Source organism: Astatotilapia calliptera, chromosome 6 (assembly GCF_900246225.1).
Source record: "Astatotilapia calliptera chromosome 6, fAstCal1.2, whole genome shotgun sequence".
NCBI lineage: Eukaryota > Metazoa > Chordata > Actinopteri > Cichliformes > Cichlidae > Astatotilapia > Astatotilapia calliptera.
Genome location: NC_039307.1, coordinates 35,573,939 through 35,588,292, shown reverse-complemented (window position 1 = coordinate 35,588,292; position 14,354 = coordinate 35,573,939). Strand labels below are relative to the sequence as shown.

The window sequence follows — 14,354 nt, the reverse complement described above, 5'->3', positions numbered from 1 at the left end:
AGACTGAAAACAAGAAGGAATCCTGGGGAAGGGAATTGTTATGGAAGCCCCAGCTGAATAATGGCAAGCAGTAATCTGTTGCACAAACTGATATCATGGTGTTTCCAACATCGATAGGCAGGTTTAAGCCCTTATTCCAAGTGATTATTTGAGCAAAGCATCAGGATTACATTTTCGGATGAAATGGTATAAATAAGCTGCTGAGAGCAGCATCGGCTGAGCAGACTCCTGGAGGACGGGACGCTAACATGTTTGCTCTCCTGTTTTGTTCCTCTCCAGACCTCCCAAGTTTCTCAGACCCTCACATTCCTCTAGTGGCTCGTGAGATCATGCAGCGAATGATCCGCCAGTTCGCTGCTGAATATACCTCAAAAACTACTCAGGACGACCCGCCCCTGCCCAACGGCACCATGAAGGACCAAAGCCTGCCAAAAGTGGTGTCTCTGGCCCCGGCCCCCAGCTCTCCGCCCGGGCCACTGGCTGCGCCAAACTCTCCTCCATCATCTGCCTCCTCCTCTCCATCCCCGACCCCGGGACAATGCTTCAGCCCCACCTCCGCTGCTGCTGCCTCAGCACTCGCCTGCACCCAGAGCAGCAACAGTACGGGAGCCAGTAATGGTGGGGGGGGAGGAGGAGGAGGTACGGCTGCTGCCTCTGCACAGAATCCCGTCCTCAGTAAGCTTCTCATGGCCGACCAGGACGGCCCGTTGGACCTCACCGTTAAGAAGAACCAGGCTGATCCAGAGCCCAGCCAGCAGGGTGAGAGCAACACACACACACACACACACACACACACACACACACACACACACACACACGTTTCTGACCAACATGTGGGCTTTTTTTTTTTTGCGCCTTTTACCAACCAAAAATATGAAAGCCACAAATTTGGCTCAGTGTTTGTTTTAAACAGGCAGGTCTGCTGTGCAAAAATACTTCCTGCTCCATATTTAATACCAGTGTGCACAGACGACAAAAAGAATCAGACAAGAGTGTTTAAACAAAAATTGTAATTAATGTATAATTCTTTATTAGTGCACTGGTAATTCAAATTTAGAGTTGGCTGCCATTATTAAAATAATTAAAATGTAGATATATATAAAAAAATGAAAATAGAGCGGAAATGTGAAAAAAATAAATGTAAAAACACATTTCAAATTTTAACTAATAAGTATGACACTTTGTGTTTGTTCTAGTCTTTCCCAAAGTATTAACCACACACTGGGTTGATTGCCTGGCTCAGGTCCATGATTAATGTTCTCATTTCTCACACTGACAGCAAACATTTGAAGCAGACTTGCACATCAGATTCGCATCAATTCATTTTTAGTTGTCGTCACTTGCTGCGAATAATTGTTCATCTTCAACTTTAAAAGTGTGCACACGGTTTTCCTGACCGCGATCTCTGAAAAGACATGCTTCGAATCAAGCCTGCACGTGCAGTGCTTTACCAAGTCTGGAATTGTAGCTCAGGGCTCAATCTCTGTTTAATCAAACTGACCCAGCAGGGTGTCTGCAGTTTGATCAGCGAGCAGGCTGCTGGGGTGAACCAACAGCTCACTGCCTCAACCCTCACAGTGTGACCGATGATCCACTTTAATACCAGCTTTTTTAGAATCTGCTTACAGTAAGCTTACTTAATTTTTACAACAGAGAGACGTAGGCATTTAGATCCACCTCATGGTCACGAGCTATCTCTCTCCCACACGCACAAACAAGAAACGCCTTTTAAAGTGATTCTGACTCAATGTGGGCTCAGGAATCGTTTCAGTTACACAGCAAATGTAATTTCCGGAGAAGAAAAAGAGACACATTTTATTTGCTTCACTAATCAGTGTTATGTTACATCTGTGTGATGGCTGATTGTCAGCTGAAGCACACGGCAGGCATAAATTCTACAGAGAAAATCATGTTTTCATTTAAAGGTGCATCACTTTTTTTATCCATTAATATCTGTGCTAGCTAATTGTGCCGCTATTAGAGCATTACATGTCCACAGAACACGTTTTTACCCAATCTGCTGATTACGCACCAAATGTCATCAGCAAAATATCTTAATATTAAAATAGAAAATTGTCTCTAATACTTATCAAGGTATCATTATTGAAGAGCCCATACTACTACTAGTAATAAAGAAAAAAATGTCTTAGAGCAATCTTAACTTAAGCGCAGTCTTTTGGCTCACTTTGATTACTTTTAAATATACTGACAGCATCATTTGAAACTGTGTCCATGTTTATCGTGAGCATGCACATGTGTAATTAGGATTGCCATAATACTAGAATTTCAAACTCGGTGTAGACACCTAGGAAAACGTTGGTCGCTCCCTTCCATTGTTGATGCTTATTTCCTGTGCTTGTGGTGACTTGGCAACGTATGTCATTGCTAATCAAATAGAGTCGGTACATTATGCTGCGCTGTCTCTGTCTACTTGCTGGCAGACTTTTCTCAGTTTCAATCTGACAATCTGGCATAATACTATGTAGACTCAAAGAATTGTGTTATCCTGTTAAATCAAGACTGCCCATCATTGTTTCAGACTGGTAGGACAGCTCCAATGTTAACATCATGGTTTTATCATTGGGTGCAACCCACTACCTTAATCGTATCACCTAATGTGGTGATCAGGTGCTAATAGTTAAACTGCTAACAGGACAATGCACACCTCCCAGGTTAACAATTATGATAGCTGTGTTGTTGAAATGGGAGCTTTACTGCCCCCAGGAAACGTCTCATAAAGATCGCTGTCTCAGTCTTTAGGATGCTTCCGCAAGTTGTGCTGCTTGTCAGCTATTAGTGAGGGCAGGGCCTTTTGTGCCTGTCTGTCACCAGCAGTGCTGTGTGGGGTTGGGTGTCAGCTGAAGGAAGTGAAGACAGCACTGTTGGTATCAGTACTTCTGTGAATGGGTATTTAATTCAACACTAATTTTACTTATCAATAAATATCAGAACTTCTTTTCTTTTTAACAACCCTAAGTGTAATTTAACATTTGCTTAAAGGTTTGTCAGAAATTCATTATTGTACTGAATTTACTAGAAGCTTATGTTTTTGACCAGAGTGTTAATGTAACAATTTAAATAAATGCAATGGCTATTAAATGCATTTAAGGGTGAAACATAGAAGAGAAATCTGAAGGGTTTGTAACCTTAGTCGTTTTAATGTCTTCCTATTTGTCAGCCCCAGCCCTACTCTGTCCATCTGACATTGAAACAAAGTACAGATTCTCAGCAGGATTTTTTGTTTTGATTCCCGACTAATTTAGACAACCTTCTGAGAGTCACTCAAACAAAAAAATCTGCCTGGCATTTGACGCTCGCTGGGTCAACGAGTAACAGTTCGTAATCTGATTAGAACTGCTGCATAAATATTCATGTTGATGAGGTAACTTTTTTTGTCTTATGACAGTTTAATACAGGGACACGGGGGAGCTCGTAATACCACCATCAATGCATCCTGTAAAAACAAGGCATGCTAATGTAGAGGTCGATGATAATTAAAATGTTCATTAGCTTGGAGAAGGACCTCATTAGTGTTACTTGTTATGTGTAATTTATCATGGTTGTTATCCCTGGGCGTTTTCTTACTTCAGTGCATTTTCTTAAAGATTAATTTAGGAGCCAAAATGTGTACACATACAGAGTTTGCTTCCTTGTTAAAAACTTGTCATGCCAATGCTGTATAAAATATGCATATGCAAGAATTACAGTATGTGTGCATGTGTGCATACTGTAATTGTCACAGTCAGTCTGGACTCTTTTTATATATGGGTAGCACGGTGGCACGGTGATTGGGTGGCCGAGGCATTTCTTTTCCAGCTTCCCCACACAGTCCAGAAACATGCAGTTAGTGGGGTTAGGTTAATTGGTAGCTGTAAATTGGCCATAGGTGTGAATGTGAGTGTGAATGTTTGTCTGTCTGTATGTGCTAGCCCTGCGACAGACTGGAGACCTGTCCAGGGTGTACTCTGCTTCTCGCCCTGTGGTAGCTGGGATAGACTCCAGATCCCCCTCGACCCTGACAAGGCTCCCCTGGATGGATGGATATGTTTATAGATAGATAGATAGATAGATAGATAGATAGATAGATAGATAGATAGATAGATAGATAGATAGATAGATAGATAGATAGATAGATAGATAGATAGATAGATAGATAGATAGATAGATAAATCAAATCAAATCAAATTCAAATTTTATTTGTCACGTACACAGTCATACACAGTACGATATGTAGTGAAATGCTTGGACAACTGCTCGTGACCTAAAGAAAACAAAAAAGGAAAAGGCTATGAATAAGATAGGAAATAAATATGAAAAATTAAAAAGGGTAAATTTAACTAGGAAGGAATAGAATATAAATTAAGGTTAAAAATGAAATAACTGTACAACACAAATTAGAATGAAGGGTAAATTTAACTGGGAAGAATAAGATAAAGATAAATATATAAATTAAAGTTGAAAATAAAATAACTGTACAACAAAATACACAATACACAATATAGAACTATATAAGAATGTATGAAGAAATCTAAATATAAATAAATATATACACAATAACAGCAGCTGTACAAGTATTAACCGGAATAGATAGATAGATAGATAGATAGATAGATAGATAGATAGATAGATAGATAGATAGATAGATAGATAGATAGATAGATAGATAGATAGATAGATAGATAGATAGATAGATAGATAGATCATGTAATCAGTCTGTCTTTGTCATTAAAAGGATCAGAATTACATGTTTTTTTTTTTACCATTTTCTGCTTTGAAGATGAACAGATTTTCTTGAAAATAAAATAAAAAAATAACAGAATGTGCCAGCTTACACTTTTTTCTGCTTACTTTATGTCACTACATAGGATGATCAGTTTTTTCTCCACGTGTGTGTCAACTAAACATATTGACAAATAAACTGAGATTTCACACTCAGCATGTAGCCACAGTATTTCCAGGACTTCACTGCGAGTGTCACACAGATTCCACCTGTTCTGATGCACACAGAACATCTTTTTTTTTCTTTTTTTCTTTTTTTGGTATTTAACGAAAAAAATGGGGAAAAATGGGTGGTTTTATATACAGACACAAGCAGATGCCAAAGCTTTTAACATTCATGCCGATCGATCAAACAGTGATGGAATATTTTATGAATGTATAAAATGCAAAACCGTGATATGCAGTGTGAAGAGGCTCATTTATAAGACACATCCAACCTTCCAAATAATGTTGGCTGTTTCATATATACATATATATATGTATATATATATACACACACGCACATAGCATATATACTTAGTGATTTCTCATATTCACTCTGGAATATGGTATGGTCGTCATGGCAACTGCCTTCCTGCTCAGGTTAATCAAATCTTGATTGCAATCCAAAACCTTCTATAGGAGGGCATTAAACATGTCTGATGAAAATCAAACTGGACTGAAGAGGAGAAAATATAAATGCATAGTATACTAAAAGAAAATGGATCGTGCAAGGTCTGAAAATATCACGATTTCATATGCAGGTAACAAATTTGTCCTGCTTTTTACATTTTCAAATGCTCGGTGGTTGTGTATGTGGGAATCCTAATAGATTCAATTTCAGTCACAGGTGGATTCCTTTCTTTGTTTTTACTTTGTGTTTTGCATTACAGACAAATTAATAATCGGAAATAGAGAAAATAATATAAAAAAACACTGTTGTCTCTGAAATAGTTTCTTCGAGGATGTAATTGTAGACATATACAGACATTTACAGTAAGGGTTACATCTCTTTCCAAAGAAAAGCAGTGTATTGAATAGAGCTGGAGGTCAGTTGTGTTTAATCTTTTTTTCTCTCCTCTTTGTTTATTCTCAGATGGCGTCCTAGACCTCTCCACAAAGAAGAACCACAGTGCTGGCAGCCCCAAAGCTTTGCTCAACTTCACCCCCAAACCTGGACTCAAAGGGTAAGAAAGCAAACTAGTCTATTTAACCAAAGCAGCTCAGTTATTTGCCTGAAACAGCACTGGTGAAAGAAATAAAGCAGTGTTGTAATTTTGCACTACACTTCACAGACAAAACTTGGCAATCTCTTTATGGCTGTCAACCATATTGATTACCAAATACTTATTAATTAATGAATATTTGATTTAACTTAAATAACCCTATTAAACTCAATTACAGCTCCATATTTTTTCTTGATCTCTGCTAAAGTGGCTTTAGGCTCCAGTCACACATGCCTAGAGACTGGTTGCCAAACATCTGACAACCTCCAGGTGCTAAGGAAAAGTGCGGATTCTGTGACCGGTTGATGATCTCCAGCGTAGAAATTAGTGCAAATACCCACAAGCTATTCAACCAGCAGTGAAACAGCATCTTTTGAAATGTGTGGGTTGCAGTGATAAAGAAAAACATTACTTTTAAAGCAAATGTTTCTGGTTTCCATCGTGATTTTTCAAGTTTCACTGCAGCTCCGAGGGTAAGTGGCGAGTGTTTCCAGACTGGTCAGTCTCTTCCATACAAACTATGAGCAATCGCAGCAAACGGCTGTCAACCAAAGTAATCACAGGGAAGTTTGTGGTGCAGCACCCTCTCTGTCACAGATATAATGAGCTCTCATTTCACTTTATGTGAGATAAGAAATTTTAGCTCCTCTCCATGATGCCAGCTTTCTTCTGATTGGCTGCTACTGCAAACAGAAGGTTGGAAGATCAAATGCTTGGGAACGCTGCGGTCTCAGCCAAAGCTGTCTGGCTGAGATCAGAATATTAGGGAATTGACATCACACAGAGCCCAAAGACCCCAAACTGTCTGAAATTTAGAGAGACAAACTGAGCTCTTGGATCATAGAGATTATTTGTAAATAAACTGTACTGGCCTCATTATTCAACCTATAGCAATATTTAATATAGACCTTCACCACTATATGAAACACATCTAAATAAAAAGCATAATCTCTCCTCTGTTTTGTACAGTCATTATTTGCACCATCAGTATATACTGCATGCATTCACAATAGATTATTTTCGTGAAAAGGAGCTGCAGAGTAGATCTGTCAGTTTATGAACCTGTATTCACTTTGGGTTGAAAGTGGGGAGCTGTTAACAGGTAAATTATAGGTCATCAGATTTTGTTATGACTGCACTACTCTATCTTGTTATGCATACTCGTTATGGCTGTCATCACTAAATAGTGCCTTTTTTAAATAAATAAAAAGTGACTGAGAAAGAGCTGTGTGATGCTCCCATACTGTTAGTTCAGCTAGGCCACAGAGTCAGGCTCAACCTTAAGCCTGGCAGATTCACTTTTCCTTGGCTGGCACTTAGCTGACACCCTTCCACTCATCAGCTGCCCACAGTTGCTGCACATCTGCAAGCCACTTTTCAACCCACATCCACCCCAAGCCCTCCTCCCTTCTGTGACATAACTGTTGTCATTGATTCCTGGTCTGTGTCTCTGTTGGGGTCTTGCTGCTCCCACCACCATTAAGTGTAATTCATGGAACCACGTATGTGTCAGTTTTGCGTAGGTTTTTTGGCTACGCAGGATTTTTGGGTATGCAACCAACACAGACGTGCTTGCATGCGGTACTTCAAAAAAGCAACGGCGTGTAGGCTGACAGTGATGATGCTCTGTGTAGGAAGAATGCTGACTGGTTGAAAAGTAGGTTTAAACAGGAAGGAGAAAAAGTGTGAAAAAATAATCAGAAATTTAAAGAAGCCCACAGAAGAAGCAAAGCAAATATTTTGCACAGTTTTTAACACTCAGTTTCAGTCCACTGCAAAAATCTCTTTGTCTGTTATGACTGCTGTGTTCTCCGTGGCAGGGGCTAAGCTAAAAGATTAACAGCAGCCCACAAACACTGATCTGTAGGCTACTTCGCAAGAGTAGTCCATAGTTGTTCCACATGTTTTGACACTGCCCCCAGGTGACAGTGCACAGCTACAACATGTAGATGATCAAGAAAGTGTGTTTCTTTCATCGAGAATCTAGTAAATCTTTCTCAGATGTTAAAGATTTTAAATCATGTAGACAATAAAAAGAGTTTGTGTTTATATTCGGTACTATGCTATTCGTTCATCCAGCCAAAGGATTCATAAGGGTATGTTGTGGCGAGGCATAATCTCTCTGTCTACAGTTCACAAAAATCACTCCACCTCCTGGAGTGTTGGTCAGAATTTAACCGAACTTAACCACAATGAAAGCCTAATGGGAAAAAGGTCACATTTGTTAATTTGTGGGCGAGAATTGCGATGGATCTTGAACTGGATGAATTATTACATTGTTCTGATGATAAATGTATTAATTAGTTATTATTAATCTCTGACTCTCTTTTAAACTGTGTTTTTTGTCCCTTGGTCATGGCAGATGTTTGCCACTTCCAGATCCTGGTTCTGTTCAAGCTTTCTTCCTATTAAAAGGGAGTTTTTCCTTCCCACTGTCGCCATTTGATTGTTCAAAGGGGGATGTTTGATTGTTATAATTTTCCTCCGTATATAAAGTGCCTTGAGGTGACTGCAGTTGGGATTTGACGCTATATAAATAAAACTGAATTCAGTTGAATTAAAGTCAGTTAGATTCTTGATTTTACAGAAAATACACTTTCTTTGTAAAGCTGAGCACAGGACTGCAGGTCTTGAAGAGATTGTGTCCATATTCAGTTTCTCCACATTTCTCCACTTTTATTCTTCACTTATTGATTTTACTCTAATGAACTATCATTAGTTTAATGGTAAGTTTATATAGATTTGTTTCATCAACCCAACAGTGTTACAATAGCAATATCAACATGACTTTGTCCTGCAGAAAAGAAGCCTTTGTCAGTGTCTTAGTGAACTTTCTTTGCATTGCATTCTGTTAACTATTGATGAACATAATTTTCCTTGAGGTTGTGTTAAGAATCATGTGTGTACATGTGTGCGTCAGGAGGGAATAAACAATTTATGCTAATTGCGGTGGTCATTTTCATGAAAACCTTTGATCTGTACTGTAGGTCAAATATGGATTGAAACAGGTTCGATTCAGAGAGCATATGCGACTGCAACTGCTGCACTGAGATGTTATGTTAAATTTGGGCATGATGTAGTGGTGTGCAGGTTTTAGTTTAGTTTACGGCTTCCTCATTTTACCCCAAATACTCTGTGATAGTCTTGGTTCCTGTCTGATCACCTGTGTTTGTTGCTAATATGAATGATATTGCGATCAAGGTTACCATAACAGAAAAATATTAGGTGAAAACTGACAGACACTCAGATGCTTTTTTTCTTACCCTAACATAGCAACAGATTTCCTGCTGACAAACAAGGCTATAGCCCAGCAGGTAAACCTTGGTGAAGTATTTGCACAACACGATTAAAACACAGTTAGAAACAGCACCTTAAGCCTATGAGGATAGGTCTTCCTTCTAAGGATTGAAATGTCTCAAAAGTCCTGAGGCACCAGGCCTATGAGCCTCACTACCAGTGGATTGCTGTTATCCTGAAATGTATCTGGACAAATCTTCTATTTGTGAATAGTGCTTCTAATTGATAACGCACTCATATGGACTTTGAAGTTCGATGACAACCAATGATTGTGGCTGATACCTGTAATATTCTTTGGCATCTGTTGGTGTTCTCCTACTCAAAAAGTGCAGTCACAGCCGTATCCTTTATTTGGGCACATCGTCCAGGTACGTTAACAACCAACCTAACATTGGGCAGCTCATTTTGGCATGTTTATTATTTTTAATTATTTCTTCATATATTTGAAACAATTTTGGAGGTCATGTTCAGGCCAGTCAGCCCTTCCTGCCCCGTGTTTATCAGAAGGCTTAGCCTGTTTCTATTGTGACAGTCTTTGATATCATTCAACTTCCCCTCTAGAGAACCTCTTGCCCTGTGGTCCAGACTTACTCCACCTTCACTGCAGCTGGCAGTAATACTTAAATAATAATGATTAGAACAAGGATTTCCATCACAGCAACTATTTACCAACCCTGGCATCTGTTAGTTAACATCTGACTACCGTGTCTCATGCAAGGAGAGACTATGGAAGGCAACTGGTTATTGCTGTAGAAATATAAATACAATTCAGTTCTGTTGGTAACGGCAAAATTAAACCACCTTCATGCAGTGGGTTACATAAAAAAGCAGCAATTGAGATTTATTTAGACCAAAGAAAAAACTATAATGCCATGCATCCTTGTGCTACATTATATTAAATGCAGCTGCAGTAACTGCAAATAGCTAATTGATGCTCAGTAATAATGTGGGAAACAGCAAATGTTCTGCTTAAAAAGAAAATGTGTTGCATAAAAGATGTGAAAGATTTGTTTTATTAGGTTGTCAGTTTTAGCTTTAATTAATCACTCAATACTGTATGTATTAAAGCATCAGTTCATATAAGTGCAAGATACGGTCTGTTGCTCTTTTCTCTTTTTGTAATTACCTCAGTTGTTTCAAATCTACCCCTGTCTTAAAAATAACTTTGATCTTATATGAAGAACTGTGTTCCTGAAGTTCTTTTCTTCGTCTTCTTCTCCATCCAGACTTTCAATCAAAGCAGATCATACCCTGCCAGAGGCGGAAGAGGAGGATGGGCTGCTGCAGAAAAGTTTGCAGGACGCAATGAGGGAGAACTACGTCAACTCTAACTCCTTCAAGCCCCCACTGGCCCGCTCGCTGCGTATTAAGGAAGAGCTTCTCAGCCAGAAGCATCGCCTTCTGAGTCAACCTCCTGCTCTTTCACTGTCTAATCTAGAGTCAGCTGGCTTGCTCAGTCATAGCCAGTCCCATTCCTTGCTTGGCCAAAAGGGTTCTTCTTCATTTTGGGGAAGTAAGGCTCACCTTGAAAGCCTAATGAAGCTGAAGCAGGCCAGTGGAGCTTTGAGCGACCTCAAAGACCTGCCTACATTCCTGGAGCATCAACACCACAACCACCACGGAGCCTTCACCTTTAAGAGTTCCCTTCATCATCACCACCACAATCAGGTTTCCAAGGCCCAACATCATCACATTGAAGGAAAGAGAGACCAAGGCCACTCTCCGCCTGTTGACCTGAAAATCCCCCAGGTTCGGGGCATGGATCTTTCCTGGGATTCCCATTCCTCTGAGCTTTATGGCTACGGTGCAATGGGGGTCGGGGGTGGTGGCCATGGGGACAACACTCTGAGCCGGAAGCTAAGAGCCATTCTGCCAAAGCAGAACCGCCGAGGAGGAAGCCTTGGGAGCCTCTTGGATGGGGCTGCTGAATATTGGAACTCAGACTTGGACCACTCAAGTTCTGGGCCGGCGTACTCCATCTCAGATGTGGAAGGGGACCCAAGCTCCAAGCAGCCAAGGAAGAAGAGAGGCCGATATCGCCAGTACAACAGTGAGATTCTGGAGGAGGCCATAGCTGTAGTGATGAGCGGGAAGATGAGCGTGTCCAAGGCACAGAACATGTATGGGATCCCACACAGCACCCTGGAGTACAAGGTCAAGGAGCGCATGGGGACCCTGAAGAACCCCCCAAAGAAGAAGCTCAAGCTGATGATGAAGATGGAAGCAGGAAGCCAGGAGTTTCCCAACGAGTCAGAGAACACGCCCACTGCAACCCCACGAGGCGACGGTGCATCGCTAGCAGCTGCCGAGCTCAAGGACAATGTAAAAGAAGAAATCGATGATGATTTCAAACCGATCGACTAAACGACTTACACATGTAAACCTCAACTGACTTAAGTAATTTGAAAATGGATGGGGCTTTATTTGTGCCAATTTACTTTGCAGTATCTGGGTGAGCACAAATGCAGGGATTATATGAGGAGGATTCTTAAACTGGAGAGACACAACTAATCGGATGGTTCTTAACTAGTGTCATTTGAGCGATGCTATAGAAGCATTTGTTCAGCTTTTCTATTCAGGGGCTTAACAAATGCAGCTAAAGACATTAGGTAAATGACAATTATTTACGCATGCTGATAATCCCCAACCCCCAAAAATTCTCTCCCGTCTTTTATGAACTTGATACACTGAAGCATTGCTGCTTATAAATGCAGTCTGCTTTGGATTAATATGATAATGATGGGGAAAAATAAGGGGAAGGTTGAAAATTAACTCCTTAGAAGAAGTGACAAATTGGTCCCTTTATCACCCCCCTCTTGCTCATCAAGTACTAGCTCAAAATTGCAACTGTAAGGTTTAATTGTACCATTGATATTCCTCAGTTAGGGTTCGGAATCAAACCCACTCTCTTATTGCCAGGTAGCCATGACGCTTTAACTGAAAATCCTTTTCTTTCCTCCTTCAAATATTCTGCTAATTTCCGTGCGGACGAAAAGCAAGAATAACCCATCCTTTTTATGAACGAGAAGACACAAAAGTCATTCAGGGATGCATGTTTGTGAGTTTCGTGGACACTACTGACTTCTGTAATCGAATTCTTTTCCTCTATCTTTTCGTTTGATTTGTTTTGCTTTCTTTTGCACTACATTTTGAGTCTGGCGCTTACAGACCAGGTTACCTCGGCATTGTTGCCCATGCATCATGCACTTATTATGGTCTGTCTCTGAAGCCCAGTCACAACTTTGCAAAGGGTCAGAGGTGCACATCGCCTGCATACGCTGATTCATATTCAGATGCAGGAGGCGTCTTTAACCCTCTTTTTTGCCAAGGGACAATTTAAGGGGTGATCTGCTTATGGATCAGCGGGGGGGGTTTTAAGGCGGAATGCTACCTCACGGACCTCCATCAGTCTCTCACTGCTGATCCTGGAAAGCCGGAGCCACCCGCAAACGGTGACTAAAGTGAGCTCACCCTCTCATGAAGATCGTTACTGGACAAATGCCTTTTAGGATCAGAATGTGAAACTGTGCTGCTACCCAGTTCATTATCCAGTTCCTATAGAGGCTTTAGTTAACCTAAGCTAATGGATTTTGGCTTCTTAGCTAATGACACCATATTGCTGATGTTGTTTTTTCTTTCCTTTTTCTAATCAAAACCAAGCAGAAGCAACTCACATGAGTTTTAAAAGAAATTCTTCTCCCTAAAACTTCAAAGATGGTTTTAAAGGCAGTTTACTACAACAATGTGCATTTATTGTGGGGTGTTCAGTTTGGGGTGGTGGGTGGGTAATATGCAGTGGGCAGGGGTAGTTGGTAGGTGGGGGAAAGGCAGATTTTAATATATTATAACTTATTATGACTGAATATGTAAAAGCCAATCCATGATTCTGGGTGTTTTTTCTCTCTCCTCATTTTTAACTCAGGGTAACTGAGACAGATGTGGATTACAAATATGGTAATTTCCTGTTGGACCTAATAGTAGATGAAAAGAGGACACGGCAAGCTTCTCACCAGTGCTTTGACTCTGGGAGGGCCATATGGATAATATGGCGGTGCCATAGCAGCAGATAGACCTTTGTGGATTTGTGGATTTATGGCGCTGAACCTCTAAGATAGCACTTTTTAAACACAAGAAGAAAAACAAAGGAGAAAGAAAGTTTAAGGTTATGCATGCAGTGTAGCTCTTTTCTGAGGAATACAACAGAGGAGGCAATGAGGAGGTCAGAGAGATGGCATAAAAAAAGCTTTAGTGTTTCTGAAAGGTGCAGCTTGGATCCAAACCACTTATTTTCCTCTCAATTACCTCCACCATTTAAAAAGAAAAGAAAAAAAGTTTGACAGCTTGAACAAGTTCAGTTTTGTGTAGTGTTGTCTCGTTGTTTTCCCCTCCCCTTCGTCGCTAAATGTCGCTCTTCGCTCCTGACACTGCCTGGTGCTCACCCAGTCTGTGAGATTTTTGACATGAGAATTGTAACTCTCTGCTCAGATGAAATGACGATGATTCACTCCTTTTGAAATGTATTGTACATTTTATTTATTTGATTTGATTTTGTTTATTCTCTTTTAACAAATGGCATGCACCACTATTTTTGGCTGATTTTGGGTTTGGGCCAATTCAGAATATTAATCTTGAGAGTAATAATAATCCAACACAGTTAAGTATTGAATCAATCACAATCTAGTTATGATTAGAATAATTTACTACCTGTTGCAATCTTCTCCCACCCCTGGGGTTACTGGTTGTCCACTTTGTGTGACTGCCAGGCATGCAAAGCTAATTGAAGTAACTAAAAAAAACAACAACAACAACAACAATAAAAAGTAGTAATCCTGGGACAACATAGCCAGGAATCAATATGCATGAAATGCGTCCAACACTTTGCCAATGCTGAGCATTTGAAGTGTCTAAAAGGTTGCCGCGTGCATCAAGTTGGACCCAGCGAAAGACAATGCACTGATCTGATAGTTAAAACAGGATCAAAGCCTGAGTGGTGATAGTAAAGCACTTGTTATGAACCTGCCTTTGATAAAAGGCACCAAAGCTGTGAATGAAAGTAGGAACAAAACACATCTC

At 40.3% G+C, this 14,354-nt stretch overlaps 1 protein-coding gene across 1 annotated transcript in view; it reads left to right on the top strand.

The window, feature by feature from the left end:
- Positions 1-14,095, top strand: part of lcor (ligand dependent nuclear receptor corepressor) — a 78,677-nt gene extending 64,582 nt beyond the window's left edge. Inside the window, exons 5-7 of the mRNA XM_026171941.1 lie at positions 280-759; positions 5,855-5,945; positions 10,508-14,095. Of these exons, the coding sequence (XP_026027726.1) occupies positions 280-759; positions 5,855-5,945; positions 10,508-11,645 (1,709 nt within the window). The 3' untranslated portion in view covers positions 11,646-14,095. The remainder of the gene's footprint in view (positions 1-279; positions 760-5,854; positions 5,946-10,507) is intronic.
- The last annotated feature ends 259 nt before the right edge of the window (positions 14,096-14,354 follow it).